Source organism: Scyliorhinus torazame, chromosome 8 (assembly GCF_047496885.1).
Source record: "Scyliorhinus torazame isolate Kashiwa2021f chromosome 8, sScyTor2.1, whole genome shotgun sequence".
NCBI lineage: Eukaryota > Metazoa > Chordata > Chondrichthyes > Carcharhiniformes > Scyliorhinidae > Scyliorhinus > Scyliorhinus torazame.
The window spans coordinates 85,773,966-85,797,905 of NC_092714.1; the positions used below are offsets into that span (position 1 = coordinate 85,773,966).

Genomic DNA, 23,940 nt, shown 5'->3' on the forward strand with positions numbered 1-23,940 from the left:
AGCCAAGGTACTTAGGGGGTTTATGGATCAGATGGGGGGAGTGAACCCATGGCGGTTTGCAAGACCGCAGGCCAGGGAATTTTCTTTCTTCTCCCATGTACACAAAGCCTACTCCCGGATAGATTTCTTTGTTCTGGGTAGGGCGCTCATCCCGAGGGTGGAGGGGACGGAGTATTCGGCTATAGCCATTTCGGACCATGCCCCGCACTGGGTGGAACTGGAGCTGGGAGAGGAGAGGGACCAACGCCCATTGTGGCGGCTGGATGTGGGACTGCTGGCGGACGAGGTGGTGTGTGGGAAGGTGAGGGGGTGTATCGAAAGGTACTTGGAGGCCAACGACAACGGGGAGGTGCGGGTGGGGGTGGTATGGGAGGCGTTGAAGGCGGTGATCAGGGGAGAGCTAATTTCCATTAGGGCTCATAGGGAGAAGACAGAGGGTATGGAAAGGGAGAGGTTAGTGGGGGAGATTTTGAGAGTGGACAGGAGATACGCAGAGGCCCCGGAGGAAAGATTACTTGGGGAAAGACGACGGCTCCAGGCGGAGTTTGACCTGTTGATCACAGGGAAGGCGGAGGCACAGTGGAGGAAAGCGCAATGCGACCTACTAGTATGGGGAAAAGGCTAGTCTGATGCTGGCACACCAGCTCCGTAAGAGGATGGCAGCGAGTGAAATAGGGGGAGTCAAAGATGGAAGGGGAGTCACGGTTCGGAGTGCGACGAAAATAAATGAGGTATTCAAGGCCTTTTATGAAGAGCTGTACAGATCCCAGCCCCCAGCGGGGGAAGAGGGGATGAGACGATTCCTAGATCAGCTGAGATTCCCGAGGGTGGAGGAGCAAGAGGTGGCTGGTTTGGGGGCACCAATTGGGTTGGAGGAGCTGAGCAAGGTTTTGGGGAGCATGCAGGCGGGGAAGGCCCCCGGACCGGACGGATTCCCAGTGGAGTTCTACAGGAAGTACGCAGACCTGTTGGCCCCGCTACTGGTGAGGACCTGAGGCAAGAGAGGAGGGGACCCTGCCCCCGACAATGTCGGAAGCGACAATTTATTTGACCCTAAAGCGGGACAAGGACCCACTGCAATGTGGATCGTACAGGCCGATCTCGCTCCTCAATGTGGATGCAAAGTTGCTGGCAAAAGTGCTGGCCACGAGGATCGAGGACTGTGTCCCGGGGGTAATCCACGAGGACCAGACGGGATTTGTAAAGGGCAGGCAACTAAACACCAATGTGCGGCGGCTCTTAAACTTGATAATGATGCCATCGGAGGAGGGAGAGGCGGAGATAGTGGCAGCTATGGACGCGGAGAAGGCCTTTGACCGAGTAGAGTGGGAGTACCTCTGGGAGGTGCTGCGTAGGTTTGCGTTCGGGGTAGGGTTTATCAATTGGGTTAAGCTCCTTTACAGAGCCCCGATGGCGAGTGTAGTGACGAACCGGCGGAGGTCGGAGTACTTTCGACTGTACCGAGGGACAAGGCAGGTATGCCCCCTGTCCCCCCTGTTGTTCGCATTGGCGATCGAACCATTGGCCATGTCATTGAGGGAGTCTAATAAATGGAGGGGGGTGGTCCGAGGGGGACAAGAGCATCGGGTGTCGCTATATGCGTATGACCTGTTGCTGTACGTGGCGGATCCAATGGAGGGGATGGTGGAGGTCATGCAGACTCTAAGGGAGTTTGGGGAGTTTTCGGGCTATAAGCTCAATGTAGGGAAGAGTGAGCTCTTTGTATTACAGGCGGGGGACCAAGAAAGAGGGATAGGGGACCTACCGCTGAGGAGGGCGGAGGGGAGCTTTCGGTATCTGGGGATCCAGATAGCCAGGAGTTGGGGGACCTTACATAAACTGAATCTGACGAGGTTGGTGGAGCAAATGGAGGAGGATTTCAAAAGATGGGACATGTTACCGCTCTCGCTGGTGGGTAGAGTGCAGTCGGTCAAAATGGTGGTCCTTCCGAGGTTTCTGTTTGTGTTTCAGTGCCTTCCCATCGTGATCACTAAGGCCTTTTTTAAGAGAGTAGGCAGGAGTATTATGGGATTTGAGTGGGCGAATAAGACCCCGAGAGTAAGGAGAGGGTTCCTGGAACGCAGTAGGGACCGAGGAGGGTTGGCGCTGCCAAACCTGGGGAGCTACTACTGGGCAGCAAATGTGGCGATGATCCGCAAGTGGGTTATGGAGGGAGAGGGGGCGGCATGGAAGAGGATGGAGATGGCGTCCTGTAAAGGAACGAGCCTGGGGGCGTTGGTGACGGCACCGCTGCCGCTCTCGCCGACAAAATATACCACGAGCCCGGTGGTGGCGGCAACGCTAAGAATCTGGGGCCAGTGGAGACGGCACCGGGGTGCAATGGGAGCATCGGTGTGGTCCCCGATCAGGGGTAACCACCGGTTTGTCCCGGGGAAGGTGGACGGGGGGTTCCAGAGCTGGCATCGGGCGGGGATTGGAAGAATGGGGGACCTGTTCATCGACGGGACGTTTGCGAGCCTAGGGGCACTGGAGGAGAAGTTCGAGTTACCCCCGGGAAATGCCTTTAGATATATGCAGGTGAGGGCTTTTGCGAGGCGACAGGTAAGGGAATTCCCGTTGCTCCCGGCACAAGAAGTTCAAGATAGGGTGATCTCGGGTGTATGGGTCGGGGAGGGCAAGGTGTTGGAAATACACCAGGAGCTGAAAGAAGAGGGGGAAGCGCTGGTAGAAGAGTTGAAGGGTAAATGGGAGGAGGAGCTGGGGGAGGAGATCGAGGAAGGTCTGTGGGCTGATGCCCTAGGTAGGGTTAATTCCTCCTCCTCGTGTGCTAGGCTCAGCCTGATACAATTTAAGGTGGTCGACAGAGCGCCCTTGACGGGGGCGAGGTTGAGTAGGTTCTTTGGGGTAGAGGACAGATGTGGAAGGTGCTCAGGGAGCCCGGCGAACCATGTCCATATGTTTTGGTCATGACCGGCACTGGAGGGGAGTTGCAGGAACAGTATCTAAGGTGGTGAAAGTCCGGGTCAAGCCAAGCTGGGGGCTAGCAATATTTGGAGTAGTGGACGAACCGGGAGTGCAGGAGGCGAAAGAGGCCGGCATTCTGGCCTTTGCGTCCCTAGTAGCCCGGCGAAGGATCTTGCTAATGTGGAAGGAGGCGAAGCCCCCCAGCCTGGAGGCCTGGATAAATGATATGGCTGGGTTCATAAAGTTGGAGAGGATTAAGTTCGCATTGAGAGGGTCTGCGCAGGGGTTCTACAGGCGGTGGCAACCATTCCTAGACTATCTCGCGGAGCGTTAGAGGAAGGTCGGTCAGCAGCAGCAGCAACCTTGGGGGGGGTGTGTGGAGGGGACGTCCTGGGAGGGGGACGGGGGGGGTGGGGGGGGGGGGGGGGGGGACTGCCTGGGAGGGTGGATGAGCAAGAGATAACATGAAGGGTTGGGGAAACTGGCACGTACGGGTGAGGGCCAGTGTTCAAAGCTGTGTAAATATATCATTTTGCCATGTATATACCTTGCTCTGCGCGATTTCTCGGGTTTTTTTTTGTTACGAGGGGGGGGGGGGTTATTGTTTGTCAGGGAGAAAAATTGTGTTAAAAAACTTTAATAAATATATTTTTTTTTAAAAAGGATTGCATCGCACAGGTCATAAATTGAACTGACCTCTCTAACTGTTGGATGGAAAACTAGCCTGCTACCCCAATGAAGGTTATATTGTTCCATATCTTTGATATCACACCCTATGGATTTGTCTGTCTGCATTTCTCGAATTCCTTGCCATTAGAAGTCATCAGTTGTATAACCCCACTAGTAAACAGTTTTTCACACCTCAACATCTCTCGTGGCCTGATAATCTTGTTACTGGGCAAATCGCATCTCATTTACGGGCAGCATGGTAGCACAAGTGGATAGCACTGTGGCTTCACAGCACCAGGTTCCCAGGTTCGATTCCCCGCTGGGTCACTGTCTGTGCGGAGTCTGCACGTTCTCCCCGTGTGTGCGTGGGTTTCCTCTGGGTGCTCCGGTTTCCTCCCACAGTCCAAAGACGTGCAGGTTAGGTGGATTGGCCATGATAAATTGTCCTTAGTGACCAGGAAGGTTTATTGGGTTACGGGAATAGGGTGGAATTGGGGGCTTAAGTAGGTCGGTGCAGACTTGATGGGCCGAATGGCCTCCTTCTGTACTCTATGTTCTATTATTCCTCTAGACACCTCCAATCTTGTTACTTGTCTGTTATTTCATTTTCATCCCAAATTCACTGTTGACCGTGTTAATTTCCCAAATTCCTAACAGGAGAGTAAACAGGAAACTGCAAGTCAGTTGGCCTAACATCTGTCACAAGGGAAATTTCTATAACTCATTATCAAAGAAGTTATGGCAGGATTTTTAGAAAATCCTAACGTGACCAGGTAACGTCACCATAGGTTTGTGAAAGGTAATTGTGTTTAACTAATTTATTAGAATTGTTTTGAGAAAGTAGCAAACAATCTGTATATGTGTACTTGGATTACCAGAATGCATTTTATAAGGTGCAACATCAAAGGTTACTGCAGAAGATAATATTAAATGTGTCAGGGGTAATATATTAGCATGGGTAAAGGAATAGTTAGGTAACAGGAAGCAGAGAGTAGGGATAAATTGGTCTTTCTTGGGTTGGCTTCGCATAACATGTGGAGTGTCACAGAAATCAGTGCGTTCAGGGGCGACACGGTGGCACAGTGGTGAGCATTGCTGTCTCACAGCATCAGGGACCTGTGTCTGATTCCAGCCTTGAGTGACTGTCTGTGTGGGGATTGCACATTCTCCCCCTGCGTGGGTTTCCTCCGGGCGGTCAGGTTTTCTCCCACAGTCCAAAGTTGTGCAGGTTAGGTGGGGTTCTGCAGTTACGGGTATATGGGAGGGAAGTGGACTGGTGCAGACCCAATAGGCCAAATGGCCTTCTTCTGCACTGCAGGGATTCTGTGGATTCTGTGGGAATGGAACATATAATAGGGAAGTTTCACTGGAGTGCTACATGGCACAGATGTGATGAGACCACATCTGGAATACTTGTACTGCTTTGGTCTCTTTAATTGAAAAATATGTAATTGTATTAGAGGCCATACGTAGAGCATTAGAGGCCACACGTAGAGGGTCCACTTCACTCATTCCTGTGATGAGTCTTATCTTATGGAAAAAGGTTGGATGGGTTGGACCTAGTGGAGTTTAGAGGAATGAGAGGGGATCTTATTGAAACATATGCAATCCTGAGGGGATTTTACAGCGTAGATACTGGGAGAATGTTTCCACTTATGGGAGAGACTAGAACCAGGGACGCAGTTTAAGAATAAGAGGGCTACCTTTAAGGCAGAGAAGAGTAGAATTTGATTTTTCATAGCATCATTAGTATGTGGAATTCTCTTTCTGAGAAAGCAGTTGAGGCTGGGTTATTGAATTTATTCAAGGCAGTGTTAGACAAACATTCGATAGGCAAGAGAGCCAAGGGTCATCGGGGAAAAGTGGAGTTGAGACCACAATCAGATCAGCCATGATCTTATTGAATGGTAGAACAGGTCTGATGGGTTGAATGGCCTCCTCCTGAACCTAAGTCCTATGTTCCTATTTTGCGCAGCTAATTAACAAGAAACAGTTTATCTGATAGTAGAAAGCACAGAAAAACACACGGAACTGAATTTCTGTGCATTTCAAAAAAACACAAACCCTGACATCTGCGTCAGCTTGTATCAGTTTCCAACAGCTTTCAAAACCAAACTTTGCACAACTAAAACAACGCGGTTTCAAATCTCCTCTCTACAGAATACTCCTGGCAAACGTCCAAGTGATGGAAAACAAGCTGGATGAGTTAACTCTAGACTTACCTCTCAGAGGGAAGTGAGAGACTGCTGTGTGCTTTGTTTCAGAGACATGGCTCACCTCTGCCTCAACGGACTGTGCCATACAACCGGATGGCTTCGCAGTTCATCGGATGGACCGCACCGTGTCATCGGGCAAAGCGAAGTATGGAGGGGTTTGCCTCCTCATCAACTCCTCCTGGTGCTCAGACCCTGGTGCTCAGACTACTGGTCCCAGACCTGGATTACCTGACTGTGAAATGTCACCCATAATATCTTCCATGGGAGTTCACTTCTGCCATCGTCATGGCGATCTACATCCCACCCCAGGCGGAAGTGAAGGAGGCTCTTGATGAATTGTACAGCGCCATATATAACAGTGAAACAGAATACCCGGAGCCCTTGTTCATCGTGGCCGGGGACTTCAACCAGACCAACCTCAAGAGTGTACTACCAAAATTCCACCAACACATCTCCTGTCCCATGAGTGGCCCCACATCCTTTTCCACTGCTACACAAACATCAAGGGCACCTACCAATCCATCCCCTGACCGCACTTCAGAAAATTGGACCATAAGATATTGTTCCTTCTCTCGGCATATCGGCAGATACTTAAGCGTGAGCATCCGGTTAAGAAGGTCATGCAATGCTGGTCCGAGGCAATGGAAGAGCTCCTATGCGACTGCTTGGTCTCAGTGGACTGGTCCGTATTCAAGAACTCATCGGCCAACCTAAGTGAGTAGGCCACCACCGTCACAAATTTCTTCAGCAAGTGTGTAAAAGATTGTGTTCCAAAGAAGGTAGTACGTGCATTCCCCAACCAGAAACCATGGTTTAATCGGGAGATTCACTCCCTACTGAAGTTCAGGTCTGAGGCGTTCAAGACATGCAACTCTGACCTATACAAGAAATTTAGCTACGACCTCTGCAAAGCTATCAGGGATGCCAAGAGCCAATACCAGACTAAGCTAGAGTCACAGACTAACGACATGGACTCTCGTCGGTTGTGCAAGTCTTAAACAATATAACTAGCTACAAGACAAAGCAGAGTAGAACCACTGGCAACAGAGCATCTCTCCCGATGAACTCAATGCATTCTATGCTCATTTTGAGCGGGAAACCAACACACGGTTGTCAACTGTCCCAACAGCCTCGGACATACACCCATACGCACAGTCACAACTTCAGAAGTCAGATTGGCATTCTTGAAAGTGAACCTATGGAAAGCAACGGGTCCTGACAGAGTCCCTGGTCATGCACTAAGATCCTGCGTGGACCAGCTGGCGGATGTGAGCACGGACATCTCCAACCACTCCTTCCTCCGTTCTGAGGTTCCCACATGCTTCAAGAAGACTACCATCATACCTGCTTATGGAACGCACGTGCCAACAGCAATGGCAGAAATAATTTTGCAACCCAATGTTATTCCAGGAGAAGGTCTGAACAAGCAAAGAGTATCTGCGCTATTGATGAAGTGTGCTCAGGGGACACATTCTTTGCAGACATAATCTCCAGCGAAGACAAGGAGACTCAAGTCATACCAAATAATAATGTATTTGTAACAATCTGCAGCAACAGTGAATTGAAGGCAGATAATCATAAGGGTAAATGGACAGTGCCATGAAAGATAAATGGCGCAGTGATAACAGTCAAGCTTGACACTGGTGCGAAGGCCAACGTCATCAACCTGTCTGATATAAAAAAGCTGCGAATTGAACCAAAAATAGTTAGCAGAATGACATTGTTAAGAGATTACAATATTAACAAAATCTTGTTGTTAGGAGCATGTGAGCTAAATGTCGATGTAAAAAATAAAATTCACAAGTTGAAGGTTTACTGATGCCACGACCGTAGTGGGTCGGATCTCAAACAACAATGTGTCCGAGTACAGAAGGGAGTTAGAGAACCTTGTGATATGGTGCAATGACAAGAATCGCTTCCTCAATGTCAGCAAACTAAGGAGCTGGTCATTGACTTCAGGAAGTGAAGTGTCTTACACACCCCTGTCTGCATCAATGGTGCCAAGGTGGAGATGGTTCACAGCTTCAAATTACTAGGTGCAAACATCACCAACAATCTGCCCTAGTCCACTCATGTCGACACTACAACCAAGAAAGCACAACAACGCCTATACATCCTCAGGAAACTAAGGAAATTCGGCATGTCCACATTGACTCTTACCAATTTTTACTGACGAACCATAAAAAGCATCCTATCTGGCAACATCACAGCTTGGTAAGGCAACCAAGACCGTAAGAAACCACAGAGTTGCGAACACAGCCCAGTTAATCTCACGAACCCACCTCCCATCCATTGACTCTGTCTATGTATATCCCGCTGACTCGGGAAAGCGGGCAGCAAAACCAAAGGTCCCTCCCATCCGGGGTACTCTGTCTTCCAACTTCTTCCATCGGGCAGAAGGTACAAAAGTCTGAGAACACCCACTAGTAGATTCAAAAACAGCTTCTTCCCCACCAGACTCCTGAATGGCCCTCTTTTGGGCTGAACTGATCTCTCCATTGATCTTCTCCATATTTTCACCCGATGTCCATGTCCATGTATTTATATTGTATATCTATCGCTTGTCCTATGTTTTTCATGTATGGTACGATCTGACTGGACTTTACGCTGAACCATACTTTTCACTGTACCTCAGTATACGTGACAATAAATCTATATCTAAATCTTAAGTCAGTTGAGCTAGCATTTATTTTCCTGGTGGCAAAGTTTTCAAACCCTCTAAAACATACTTCTGTCACCAGGTTCATTGTATCCTGTATTCTTTTTTATAATACTTACTGGAACATAAAGTTTGACTAAGGTTAACACAACTTTGAAGTGTGGCTGCCGTAATTTTACCACACTGAGCCTCTGGCTAAACACTATATGGCTTCAAAGTATCATCTTCTTCGCAGTCCAATATTGTTTGTGGAAAAGCAACGTGCAGCTTTTAGTTGGTTTTGCTTTGACCTTACATGACTAAAGTTAACAGAACTTTCAAACGTGGCTGCTGTAATTTAACCACACTGAGCCTCTGGCTAAACATTCCATGGCCTCAAAGTGTCTTCTTCAATTTTCCAATATTGTTTGTGGAAAAGCAACGTGCAGCTTTTAGTTGGTTTTGCTTTGGCCTTACAAAGCATACTTATATAACATTTGCTCAAATTCAGTTAAGTTATGTCAAACCTGTGTCCATACAAGGCCTTGTTGTCAGTTAGACATAATTTATATGCAAGCAACATTGTTAAGTGCAGCTGCCCCTCTAAAAGGGCCATTAAGAAGACCAGGCTGGTGGACCACGGATTTGTTGACAAAGTTGCCTGTTTCCCCTTCTGTTTTGAACCAACTGGCAGTGTTTCGGAGAAGTGAGCAGTGTAGGAACAACTCAGGTCAACATTACAGTCATTTAGAAGAAGTAAGTACACTTGTTAGCACATCTTCACACCCATATGCGGTATTTTACCCTTTGGGGAATAGTGGAGGATGTGGTGAAAGGATTGTCGAGCTTATTATCAGCTCATTGACCCGTGTATCCAGCATGATGTCTTGAATTTGATGCTCTTCTATATCAATCTGCATAAAATAAAAAAAGTATTCTTGAAAGAAAATGTTTTTATTAAAGGTTTCAATTTTACAAAATCATTTTATAAAACCCTTGAAACATCAAACATGAAGAAAATACAAAAGGGATCACAATCCCATCCCACACACTCCTGCACATCCTCCCCCCCTCCGTGAACCCCCCCCCCCCCCCCCAGCTGCTGATGGTGGTTAGTTCCTTGAAGTAAGTAACAAAAGGTTGCCACCTTTAGTAGATCCCTTCGGCCGATCCCCTCACAGTGTACTTAACCTTCTCCAGATACAAATACTCCATTAGATCCCCTAAACATGCCGGGGCATTTGGGGGGACTGGAGACCTTCACCCCAGCAGGACTCGCCTCTGGGCGATCAACAAGGTGAAGGCAAGGACATCTGCCTCCACCCCCATCTGCAGACCTGGCATGTCCGATACCCCAAATACGGCAGCCAAAAAGCAGGGCTCCCCACTGGTGGGGAGACAACTACATTTAACAGTCGCCAGACGTTAGACGACAGTTGCGTGCCTTTAACAAATCCTGTCTGATCTTCACCTATCACCCCAGGAAGACAAGGCTCTAACCTCATCATTAGCACCTCAGCCAATACCTTGACATCTATATTTAACAACAAAATAGGACCGTATGACACACATTCCACATGGTCCTTATCATATTTTCAACAGAAGGGAAATTGATGTTTGCGCCAGTGTCGCCAAGAGGGCACCCCGAGCCAAAGAGCCCTGAAACATGTCTCCCATCAATGGGACCAATTGTCTGGCAAACCACTTGTATAACTCCACTGGAAATCCATCCAACCCCGTGGCCTTACCTGTTTATATCGGTCCTATAGCTGCCAAGGCATCCCCAGGACCTAGCAGTGCCTCCAACTCTTTGCGCTCCACCTCCCCCACCACAGGGAATTCCACACCCTTCAAAAATGCTGGCATCTCTAAAACCTCCTCTGGCGGCTTCAACCAGTAAAGGTTCTTATAGAAATCCTCAAACACGCCGCTTACTCTATTCGTGGCGGACTTCAGCTTACTGCTCAAATTCCTGACCTGAATGATTTCCCATGAGTCCACCTGGTGCCTCAACTTGTGACATAGGAGACGGTTAGCCTTCTCCTGATATTCTTAAATGACCCCCCTCGAACGCCGCAGCTGGCGTACCACCTTACCCATACATAACAGATCAAACTGCGTCTGTAGTTTCTTCCTATTTGGCAAGAGCTCCAGGGCAGGGTCACTCAAATACCTGCAATCCACCTCCAGAATATTGTCCACTAGCTTCTCTTACCTCCTTATTCATGGGTGCCTTGTATGATATAATCTTCCCTCTGATAACTGCTCTCAAGGCCTCCCACAGTGTGGAAGGAGAGATAGACCCATTCCCGTTGAACCCAACATACTCATCTATAGCCTCAGAAATTCCCCCACAAAACCTTATATCTGCCAGTAGCGCTATGTCCAATCTCCATACCGGACGTTGAATAGGGCCAACCTCTAAAACCAAGTCCACCAAGTACAGGGCATGGTCCGAAATGACTATAGTTGAATATTCTGCTTTCTTCAGCCTAAGAAAAATTAAATACACCGTGCTGCACAGAATTGGAATATTTTTAATATTCAATGGAAATACATGGGGCTGGATTCTCCGTCGATGGGATCGTCCGCTTCACCGCAGAGCACTCACGCCCAGGGATTTCCCGATGGCATCGGGTGCCCACAATGGGAAACCCCATTGGCTATCAAAAGTTTCCCATCAAAAGATGTCTATTAGGAGTATCCCTTATGAACTGGGGAAAAGAACGAGAATTCTTTACCCCCAGATACATGAACTGCCATGGGCCTGCCCCCCCCACCTATTCCAGAATCGCTAACAATGCCTTCGCTATCTCTGAAGGAGCAAATGACTTTAGTCTAGAGTGGTCTAACTTTGGGTCCAGCACACAATTCAAGTCTCCCCCCAGGATCAGCTAGTGTGTACCCAAATCTGGGATGGAGGCCAAGAGCGTCCTTATAAAGGACACATCATCACAATTTGGAGCATATGCATTTACCAATACGACCAGCTTACCTGCCAATGTCCCAGTAACAATCATACACCAGCCACCCAAATCTGCCACTGCCTCATCTGCTAAAAAATGCATCTGCTTGTTGATTGCAATTGTCACCACCCAGGACCTATTATTGAAGCCTGAGTGAAAACCTAGCTCACCCACCCTTTCTGGAGTCTGCTCTGCTCCCTCAGCCAGTCATGGGCCCCCTGCAGAAGCACCACATCAGCCCTTAAATTCTTCAGGTGAGAGAAAACACTTGATCACTTCACTGGACGTGCCCCCCCACCCAACCCCCACATGTTCCATGTGACCAAACTAATCGGGTGTCTCTCACCCCTCCTCAAATCGGAGTCAGCCCTTCACACCACAAAGGATTATCCCGTACTAACACCAATGCCTAGGTCCAAGGTCCACCCAAGACGACTGTCCCCCCCCCCCACCCCATCCTCGCCAACACGATATCCTTCCCCCGCCCGCAACCAAACAAGCTGGGTTCATTGAACCACGTCTCAACAGGCCTCAGCCCCTCCCCCCACCTCACTCCCGATCACGAGCTAAACACCTTGCTGCGAGCGAGGTAGCCCCCCCTCCAGGGTAAATATTGAGGAACATAAGAAAAGGAACTCCCTAGCCTGTCCCCATTACATATAAAAGAAAACAAAATCCAACAGCTCTGCAATGTTCAAATTTCCACCAGGGACCATGCACGGGATTCTCCGTCCCTCCGTACCTGTTTTCCAGCACAGAGTGCCCCCGCCGGCAGCGGGATCCTCCATCCCGGCAGCTGGCCAAAAGGGTTTTCCATTGTGGGCACCTTCATGCCGTCGGGAAATCCAATGAAGTGGAGGACCCCGCCGATGGAGAATCCAGCCCCATGTATTTCCATTGAATATAAAAAATATTCCAATTCTGTGCAGCACGGGATACTGAATTTGTTTGCTTTGATTTAAGAGGGAGTGTGATTTCGATAGAATATAGTGGCTTATATGAATTTGTTTTGTGTTTTATCAGCCTGTAAGTTGTTGAATTTATCAGTTCAGTATTTTTGTGCTTTATTAAACCTAAGCAACTGAATGTTCATGGTTTCATAAAATGTATTATCAATTCTAGGTGAACAGAAGGATACCAAAGAAAGAGTAAGTAGCAACATATTTTTGTGTTTTTTCACAGTTATAAAGCTTATGCCGGTTGATATTTACGATATTCAATTTTTTGCACTTCCCCTTTTATGCAATTAAAGGAATGCTTTCTTAATGAAAATGCTGGATGAACCCTATCATGTGCTGATCAAAGTATGATATATTGAAGCAAACCCCATTACAACATGTCATTGCATTTCTTGCACATTGTATACTTGTGATAAGACCCCCTTCATAACAGAATGTGTTTTGCTAAATTAAAACGGATCATGCTGGGGACACACAGATGGAGCAGTTCAGGTTCACAACCATAGTTCAGAATATCCTGCTTCCCTCTTTTCCGTTGATGCTGCCTAACCTGCTGAGTGTTTCCAGCATTTTCCACTTATATTTCAAATTTCCAGCAACTGCAGTATTTTGCTTTGCGTTTTTCTAGGCACATTTTTTACGCAGGCAGTGGCTGACTGAATCAAGGGGGAAATTAGCACAACTAAGACCATAAGACCATAAGATATAGGAACAGAATTAGGCCACTCAGCCCATCGAGTCTGCTCCGCCATTCAGTCATGGCTGATATTTTCTCATCCCCATTCTCCTGCCTTCTCCCCATAACCTCTGATCCTCTTATTGATCAAAATCCTATCTATCTCTGTCTTAAAGACACTCAGTGATCGGCCTCCACATCCTTCTGCAGCAAAGAGTTCCACAGATTCACCACCCTCTGGCTGAAGAAATTCATCCTCATCTCTGTTTTAAAGGATCAGCCCTTTAGTCTGAGATGGTGTCCTATGGTTCTAGTTTTTCCTACAAGTGGAAACATCCTCTCCACGTCCACTCTATCCAGGCCTCACAGTATCCTGTAAGTTTCAATAAGATCTCCCCTCATCCTTCTAAACTCCAATGAGTACAGACCCAGAGTCCTCAAACGTTCCTCATACAACAAATTCTTCATTCCAGGGATCATTCTTATGAACCTCCCCTGGACCCTTTCCAAGGCCAGCACATCCTTCCTTAGATACGGGGCCCAAAACTGCTCACAATTCTCCAAATGGGGTCTGTCCAGAGCCTTATACAGCCTCAGAAGTACATTCCTAGTCTTGTATTCTCACCTTCTTGACATGACTGCTAACATTGCATTTGCCTTCTTAACTGCCGAATGAACTGACACATTAACCTTAAGAGAATCGTGAACAAGGACTCCCAAGTCCCTTTGTGCTTCTGATTTCCTAAGCATTTCTCCATTTAGAAAATAGTCTATGCCTAAATTCCTCCTTCCAAAGTGCCTAACCTCACACGTTTCCACATTGTATTTCATTTGCCACTTCATTGCCCACTCTCCCAGCTTGTCCAAATCCTTCTGCAGCCCCCTTGATTCCTCAATACTACCTGTCCCTCTACAGATCTTTGCATCATCTGCAATCTTAGCAACAGTGTCTTCAGTACCTTCTTCCAGATCATTAATGTATGTTATGAAAAGTTGCGGTCCCAGCACAGACCCCTGAGGCACGCCACTAGTCACCAGCTGCCATCCTGAAAAGGACCCCTTTATCCCCACTCTCTGCCGGCTAGTTTAGCACAGGGCTAAATCGCTGGCTTTGAAAGCAGACAAAGGCAGGCCAGCAGCACGGTTCAATTCCTGTACCAGCCTCCCCGAACAGGCGCCGGAATGTGGCGACTAGGGGCTTTTCACAGTAACTTCATTTGAAGCCTACTTGTGACAATAAGCGATTTTCATTTCATTGCATTTCATTTCTGCCAGTCAGCCAATCCTCTATCCATGCCAGGATCGTACCCTTAACACCATGGGCTTTTAACTTATTTAACAGTCTCTTGTGCGGCACCTTGTCAAAGGCCTTCTGGAAATCTAAATAAATCACGTCCACTGGTTCCCCTTTGTGTAACTTCCTTGTTACCTCCTCAAAGAACTCGAACAGATTTGTCAGACACGACCTTCCTTTGACAAAGCCCTGCTGACTCAGTCCTATTTTACCATGCATTTCCAAATGCTTCGCGATCTCATCTTTAATAATGGATTATAAAATGTTACCAACGACCGAATTCAGGCTAACCGGCCTATAATTTCCCGTCTTCTGCCTCCCTCCCTTCTTAAACAGTGGTGTTACATTAGCCACTTTCCAGTCCTTTGGGACCCTTCCTGCATCCAGTGATTCCTGAAAGATCATCACCAATGCCTCCATAATTTCCTCAGCTATCTCGTTTAGGACCGTGGGGTGTAGTCCAACCGGTCCAGGTGATTTATCCACCTTCAGTCCTTTCAGTTTCCCCAGAATATTCTTCTGAGTAATGCTCACTGCACTCACCTCTGCCCCCGGTTCTCCTGGAGCTCTGGCATCCCACTGGTGTCTTCCACCGTGAAGACTGATGCAAAGTAACTATTCAGTCCATCTGCCATTTCTTTGTTTCCTGTTACTACTTCTCCAGCCACATTTTCAAGTGGTCCAATCTCTATTTTTGCCTCTCTCTTTACCTTTTATAACTACTTTATGATATTTCTGACAAACACTTCTGGAATTACTGCCGCTAATAAAAATAACAATATGCAAAACAAACAATCAAATTAATCGATTCCTCAAAAATACTGTTCAGGAATATTTTCATTTAGTACCATGCTAGCTGAGCGCAGAATCATTTCATTTTTATTTAACTTTTATTTTCATCATTGGGAATATTGATAAAGGTACTTGTATGGACTGCAAAACATGGTTTTATTTGGAAATACTATCTGGATATACTTACTGGCCTTCATTGCAAGAGTACAAGAGCAGTGGTATCTTAGTTCGGTTGTACAGAGCCTTGCTCAGACTACGCCTGGAGTATTGTGTGCAGTTTTAGTCTCCTCATCTGAGAAAGGATATACTTGCCATAGAGGGAGCGCAGTGAAGGTTCACCACACTGATTCTTGGGATGATTGGATTGTTGTATGTGGAGAAATTGGGTCAACTGGGCCTGTATTCACTGGAGTTTAGAAGAATGAGAGGGTATCTAATTGAAACATATTAAATTCTGACGGGGCTGGACAGAGTGGATGTCGGGATGTTGTTTCCACTCATAGGAGGGGATGCTTGGGTGGGGGGGTGGGGGGGGCGGGGGGGAAATGTAGAAAATGGCTCACAGTCACAGGATATGGGGTAGGCCGTTTAGGACTGAGATGAGGAGAACATCTTCACTCCGAGGATAGTAAACCTATGGAATTCTTTACTACAGAAGGCTGTGGAGGCCAAGTCACTGAAAGAAGGAAATAGATTTATTGACTCTAAGGTGTCTGTGGGTATGGGGAGAACATAAGAGTATGGTATTGAAATAGAGGATCAGCCATGATCATGTTGAATGACGGAGCAGGCTTGAAGGGTTGAATGTCGGCTTCCATTGTTGACTGGGCGAGATGGTGGCACAGTCGCGTGGTATTCTCTATGTTTCTTATTTCAGGATGGTTGGCGTAGTGTTCACAACGACCACAGAACAACTTTTAACTGAAACAAGCAATGATTTTATTTACACTACTAAACTGGAATTCAACACAGAGTCCTTAAGAATACACAACTGATCAATAACATCTAACTACATTCATCTACTGCTAATCTCATTACAGGTATAAACTATAATCTAACCTTACACTATCTTCTCTTATGACCTTCACTAGCTATCTCTTGCATACACTCCTCCACTAAGGTCCAGCATCACTGTCTCATATAGTTGTATCTGCAGATCCCCCTAGTGGCTACTCTAGGCACTACATTAACCCTTGATAATTATGACAATACCACATCCCCCTTCTTTGTAAAAGAAAATGATAACATTGGTTGTGATATTTTCTTTAACCCTGACCTTACAGGTGTAATTCTGACTAACGGCTAGTAACTATCACTAACTCATTATCATACAATGCAGTAATTCGTAATGACTGTTACATCACTTAGATGAGTATAGGTTCATTAGACAATCATTAGTTAAGTCTCTTTGGCGGTCGTTTTCTTCTCGTAGATCGTCTCAATGGAACGTTCAAGGTTTTGGATTGCTCTGCTACACCTTCTAGCTGTGTCTGCGCTAAGTAAGGATCTGGAAAGGCAATGTCCTTGAATATTTTATCACGTGGTACAACATTTGAACGTTGAGGTTGAACCTTATGCTTGACATGCAGCGATCCCTGTTCTGTTTGTATTAAATAGAATTTAGGTGCTACCTGTTTCAGAACGTTTGCAGCATTTTGCCAGTTTCTATCTGGATTCTGAATTCTCACAAAGTCACCTTCCTGGAGTTCAGGCAGAGGTTTGGTATGTCTATTGTAAACCTCTTGTTGCTTCCTTTTTGTTGTCATGATTCTTTCACGTATCTCTTTATTATCAGTTTCTTGACTGATGATCTCTGGTAAAGTGATTCTTAGTCTTCTTCCATCAACATTTGAGCAGGTGAGAGACGCTTGATAACGGTGTCTCTCAGTATGCTAACAATGCGAATGACACATCTTTACTCGCTTTGCGGAATAACTTCTAAATTATCCCCACTCCTTTCTCTGCTTTCCTATTAGACTGAGGATAACATGGGCGAGACATCACTTGGTTGAAATTATATTGCTCTGCAAAATGTGTAGACTACCAACTCGAGAAACACAGACCATTGTCAGAGACAAGGTTAAGAGGTATCCCATGGCATGCAAAAATCGATTTTGTTGCCTTTATCACTGGTCTGGCAGTCGAATCTTTCAGCATTATCACCTCCATTATCTACGACTATCAAGTAGTCATGACCCTGGAAATTGAATAAATCCATGCCCAATTTGTTTCATGGGCCAGTAATGAGTTCCCTCTGTTGCATGGTTTCTTTGCTCTGTAAAGGCTGATGCATCTGACAAATTGTACATGCTTGAACATATTGGTCGATACCTCTGTTTACTCTGGCCAATACTCCAATTGTCTGGCTCACCTACGATACTTTTTGATGCCCTGATGACCCTCGTGGATCTGCTGCAGAATCCCTAAATGTAAACTGGCAGGTATCACTATCCTGTCTCTCTTGAGCAGGACACCATCAATTGTAGCAAGATCATCTTTTATATCTCGAAAGGCTGACTTGCATCCAGTAGGCCATCCTTCTTTTATGTATTTTTTCACCTTCTGGAGTGTCGAGTCCTTTTCAGTTTTGGCTTTTATGGTTTGTAGTTTGCGGTTAGATACAGTTAGTATTTCGGAAATTAAACGAGCTTCAGATTCCATTCTTCGGACTGACTCGGGTTCTGATGTTTCAGCATCAGTGATAGCTTTGGAGAGGTCATTCACCACAAGTATGCCTTCCCTGGACTCTTCATCTTGGTCATCTGAAGCACCGATTGAGTGAATCCTTTCAACTAGCTGCAATCTTTCACAAGCATCAACTCCAACCAATGACGATTTCAAACCCGTTACCACCTCGAAGTCGATGGGTATCTCAATTTTCCCATTCTTCACAATGAGACAGCATGACCACTTTGCTTTGCTTAGGCAGCACGGTAGCATAGTGGTTATCATTGTAATCTGTGAATCTACAGGCGGACTGTTTTAGCGGAGATTTTATAATTGCTTGCTTTAAAGATCGATATGTGATAATATTTGCATGCGCACCTGTATCAATCTTAAATGGGATCAATTCTCCATTAATTTCTAATGAGACAGTCCACCCCTTAATTATCTTTGAGAGTGCTTTTACTGGTCTTTCCTTCCAATCCAGTAAATAAATCCAGTAAATCAATTCTATCATGAAGGTATCTGAATATGAATATGGTGAGCAATCCTTTCTATCCACTACGATGTTGGACTTTTTCTCTGCATTCTGTACACTTTGGACCCATCTGAAATCACGATAGAAGGTTTTAAATTTGGTTGCTGGCACAGTTGCTGATAGACGACACTGTGTTGCGATGTGGTTCAGTCTACCACAATTGGAACAATGTTTCCATTTTGCCGGACAATTTGTTTACTGTGGGCGTGTCCACAGTGTGTGCATGTCATCATGCTCGTAATGTCACTTTCAAAATGGTCACCGGCAATTGTACACAGTTTACTTTGTTGCGCATTAATGGCGTCAGCCACGTTTCCCGATTTCACGCTCTTTTCCTGAGCCACAAATTTGGCATATTCGCTCGATGCCAGTTCGCTGGCCTTCCACATATTTATAGCGTCTTCAGTCGACAACACCGGTCTTCTTAACATTTTCTCGCGCAACCGTTTGTCGTTTATTCTGAACACAACGTGGTCACGCAGCATCGACTCGGAGGCAGAGGAAAAATAGGAGAATACTGAGATTCAGGCTACCAGACTATAAGGGCTTGAGGTTCATAAGGAGGAGGTGTTAGCAATTCTGGAAAGTGTGAAAATAGATAAGTCCCCTGGGCCGGATGGGATTTATCCTAGGATTCTCTGGGAAGCTAGGGAGGAGATTGATGAGCCTTTGGCTTTGATCTTTAAGTCATCTTTATCTACAGGGATAGTGCCAGAAGACTGGAGGTTAGCCAATGTTGTCCCCTTGTTCAAGAAGGGGAGTAGAGACAACCACGGTAACTATAGAGCAGTGAGTCTTACTTCTGTTGTGGGCAAAATCTTGGAAAGATTTATAAGAGATAGGATGTATAATCATCTGGAAAGGAATAATTTGATTAGAGATAGTCAACATGGTTTTGTGAAGGGTAGGTCGTGCCTCACAAACCTTATTGAGTTCTTTGAGAAGGTGACCAAACAGGTGGATGAGGGTGAAGCAGTTGATGTGGTGTATATGGATTTCAGTAAAGCATTTGATAAGGTTCCCCACGGTAGGCTACTGCAGAAAATACGGAGGCATGGGATTCAGGGTGATTTAGCAGTTTGGATCAGAAATTGGCTAGCTGGATGAAGACAAAGGGTGGTGGTTGATGGGAAATGTTCAGACTGGAGTCCAGTTACTAGTGGTGTACCACAAGGATCTGTTTTGGGGCCACTGCTGCTTGTCATTTTTATAAATGACCTGGAGGAGGGCGTAGTAGGATGGGTGAGTAAATTTGCAGATGACACTAAAGTCGGTGGAGTTGTGGACAGTGCGGAAGGATGTTACAAGTTACAGAGGGACATAGATAAGTTGCAGTGCTGGGCTGAGAGGTGGCAAATGGAGTTTAATGCAGAAAGGTGTGAGGTGATCCATTTTGGAAGGAATAACAGGAAGACAGAGTACTGGGCTAATGGTAAGATTCTTGGCAGTGTGGATGAGCAGAGAGATCTCGGTGTCCATGTACATAGATCCTGAAAGTTGCCACCAAGGTTGAGAGGGTTGTTAAGAAGGCGTACGGTGTGTTAGCTTTTATTGGTAGAGGGATTGATTTTCGGAGCCATGAGGCCATGTTGCAGCTGTACAAAACTCTTGTGCAGCCTCATTTGGAGTATTGCGTGCAATTCTGGTCGCCGCATTATAGGAAGGATGTGGAAGCATTGGAAAGGGTGCAGAGGAGATTTACCAGAATGTTGCCTGGTATGGAGAGAAGATCTTATGAGGAAAGGCTGAGGGACTTGAGGCTGTTTTCGTGAGAGAGAAGAAGGTTAAGAGGTGACTTAAGTGAGGCATACAAGATGATCAGAGGATTGGATAGGGTGGACAGTGAGAGCCTTTTTCCTCGGAAGGTGATGTCGAGCATGAGGAGACATAGCTTTGAATTGAGGGGAGATAGATGTAAGACAGATGTCAGAGGTAGGTTCTTTACTCAGAGAGTAGTAAGGGCGTGGAATGCCCTGCCTGCAACAGTAGTGGACTCGCCAACACTAAGGGCATTCAAATGGTCATTGGATAGACATATGGACGATAAGGGAATAATGTAGATGGGCTTTAGAGTGGTTTCACAGGTCGGCGCAACATCGAGGGCCAAAGGGCCTGTCCTGCGCTGTAATGTTCTATGTTCTAAATTACAGGACTGCACTGGGAACTTGAGAGCTGCGATGAAGCAATCTACTGACTCACCCCTTAACGACAGCCTTTTCCTAAACATATAGTGCTCATAGGTCTCATCCACCTGTTTCTTACAGTGTGTATCGAACTTTTGAAGCACCATGCTGTATTTATTTTTATCCTCATTTGCCCTGAATTAAACAAATTAAAGAGCTCCAATACTCGCGGTTCAGCCAAATTTAGTAGGAGTGCTATTTTCCGTTGGTCTGATGCATTTTCAAGCGCGGAGACAGAAATAAAAACTTCAAACTGTTGCTTAAAGAAAGCCCAGTTCTGCCATAGTTTACTGTGTGTCTTGAAGTGGTCAGGCTTCTTGAGACTGTCCACCTTCTGATCAGTTTTTATCATAGATTTTTTCTAAGTTGTCGCTTCTGGATTGCTTCTTCATTCTCCAATGCTATTCTAACCTAATGTAATTGCTGTTTCTTTTAAGGAATAGACTCCTGGTATCATGTGGTGCTCTTTGTGTTGCTTAGGCAGCACGGTAGCATAGTGGTTAGCACTGTGGCTTCACAGCACCAGGGTCCCAGGTTCCATTCCCAACTTGGGTCACTGTACATGTAGAGTCTTCACGTTCTCCTTTTGTCTGCATGGGTTTCCTACGGATTCCTCCCACAAGTCCCGAAAGACGTGCTATTAGATCATTTGGAATTTCTGAATTCTCCCTCTGTGTATCCAAACAGATGCTGGAATGTGGCAACTAGGGGCTTTTCACAGTAACTTCATTGCTGTGTTAATGTAAGCCTACTTGTGACAATAAAGATTATTATTTCAGGATGGTTGGCTTTGTGTTAAACAACTGATCAATAAAACCAAACTACACTCATCTACTGCTAATCTCACTCTGGTAAAAACTATAATCTAACCTTACTCACACTATCTGCTCTTATGACCTACAGTAGCTATCTCCCAACACTCCTCCCCTAAGGTCTAGCGTCACTGCCTTATGTAGTTGCATCTGCACCTCCCTCTAGTGGCTACATTCGACACTACATTAACCTTTGTAATGCTGATAGTTATGACAATACCACAAGTCACACAATGGCTAGCACTCCTGCATCACATCACCAGGGACCCGGGTTCAATTCTGACATTTGGTGACTGTCTGTGTCGAGTTCTCACGTTTTCCCCATGTCTGTGTGGGTTTCCTCTGGGTGCTCCGGTTCCCTCTCATAGTCCAAAGATGTGCAGATTAGGTGGATTGATCGTGCTAAATGATCCGTTAGTGTCCAAAGTTAGGTGGGGTTACGGGGATTTGGCCTAGTTTTGGGTGCTCTTTTGGAGTGTTGGTACAGACTCGATGGGCCGAATAGCCTCCTTATGCATTGCACGGGTTCTATGGTGCACTCCTGTTTCTATTTTCTATGTTTCTATATTCAACACCAAATCTGGTCATGATTTTCTTATGGGCTGCAGTCTTTGGACTTCATCATGGCGTGGCATTGCTGTGATGAAATTATTTTATTCCAGAATTGTGCATGATAACTTTCTATTTATGTCATAAACATATTGAAACATTTTAATATAGAATATTTATAAGCCATCTCTATGACACAATGAGTAAAGTCTGAAAAGTGATAGGTTATTTAACATGCAGTGTTCACCTTGCCCCCTTGCTAATGTGTGTTTCTTTACAAAATTTTTAATGTTACACCTTTATATTGGAAATTAGTCAATAATACCTTTAATCCAATAATGCATTTAAAAAAGTATTTTATTAGGGCGGCATGGTGGCACAGTGGTTAGGTTAGGTGGTTAGGTGGTTATACCTCCGCCTCACGTCGCTGAGGACCCGGATTCGAGCCCAGCCTCGGGTCAATGTCTATGAGAAGTTTGCACATTCTTCCAGTGTCTGCGTGGGTTTCACCCCCAGAAGCCAAAAGATGTGAGGGTAGGTAAATTGCCCCTTAATTGGGAAAACAAATTGTGTGCTCTAAATTAAAAAAAAAAAATACTTTTTTCATTTGGCTATCTTTCCATTCAGCCGCACGTAGATCACTTGCTCAGAATGAAGTAAATTCATGACATTATTGATTTCACAGATGTCATGATATAAAAGTAGCCAGAATATGCCACTAGAGTCAGGCCAATATGAGTTCCAGGAAGTGAAGGTACTGCCTACCAGCTTGTTGGGAAGAGTTTGTTAAATGCCGTTGGTGTGAAGTAAGTTGAGCATTTGGGCACCCTGCTAATGCAAAATGAATATACAGGGGGATTCTTCCAAAAAATGACTAAAAGTGTCACATCCGGCAGGAAAATCGATGAAAATCTCGCTGGCTATTCCAGTGCGATTCACCCACACTTGGGTGTTGATTCTCCGTTGCTTGCGACGGTAGCGGGGTTCCCAACCCAGCAGAGAATCGAGCGTCAGGCTTTCCGATGCTGGAAACCCGTTTCCCCGTGCCTCGTGATGCTCTGGCCCTCAACCCATGGGCGTGGATTGGTGTAAGTCTGTTCAGCCGTGGCTCCGACGCGGTGGGCCCTGTGGTGGGTCAAGGTGATAAATATGTAAGGTAGGTGCCTCCCAAAATCCACCAATGGGCTCCCTCCCACCACAATGCAAATCCTGGCTCCCAGCCCCCAAGCCCCCTTCAGACCAGCATCAAACCTCCATCAGACCGCCAAAAAAGACCCCACATCAGACCACCGACAGAGGCACCCCTCAGACCCCCAACATAGACTCCCATCAGATTCAAACAGAGAACCCCCATCAGACACCCCATTAGAACATCAGAACCCCACCAGAGACCCCCCTCATCAGACCCCCAATAGACATCCTCCATCAGACTCCCAACAGAGACCTCCATCAGACCCCTCCCACCACGCACCCCAATCAGAGACACCCGTCTGAATGCTGAAGAGCATTTCAGGCTGTAGGTTGAAAAATCTTTGCATTTTCACTTACCCTTTCTGAACATCTGCTGACAAAAGAAGTTAAAGCAGTAGCTGTTACAAGTGTCAGAGATTTCCTGGATAGTCCTAGAGTGCGATTCTCCGGCCCCATTGCACGCTCGCTCGAGCGAGACGGTGCCGGTGAGCAGTGGGAGCGGTCGAAAACGAGAACTGTGCCAGGCCCCAAACAGTTTGCGATGCAACCGGCCCGCTCCTGTAGGTGAAATTGGGATCTCGCCGTAGCGTGGCGAGAAACCAATTATCACCACTTAAGCCCTATTTCCATACAATTAATGGGAGCCACCCCATATCCAACAGCCTCCCGTCATTCATCGGCCTCCTCAGCAAGTGGTCACGCCGGCCCCGATTAGTACTCCTTTTTAAAAACATGAATCTGGCAGAAGGGCTTTTGTTTGGAGTCAAGGAGGTGAGTAGCCATCTTTGCCCACAGGCAAAGAGCCTGGGGGTGCTCGGCTTGCCACCGCAGTGCTCAGAAGGGATGGGGGACCCTCGGCTAGGGGTGG

At 46.3% G+C, this 23,940-nt stretch overlaps 1 protein-coding gene across 1 annotated transcript in view; it reads left to right on the forward strand.

Annotated features, from left to right (window-relative positions):
• LOC140427990 (uncharacterized) overlaps positions 1 to 23,940 on the forward strand; it is a 98,400-nt gene that overhangs the window by 65,904 nt on the left and 8,556 nt on the right. The window contains exon 3 of the mRNA XM_072513919.1: positions 12,537 to 12,562. Coding sequence (XP_072370020.1) covers positions 12,537 to 12,562 — 26 coding nt within the window. The remainder of the gene's footprint in view (positions 1 to 12,536; positions 12,563 to 23,940) is intronic.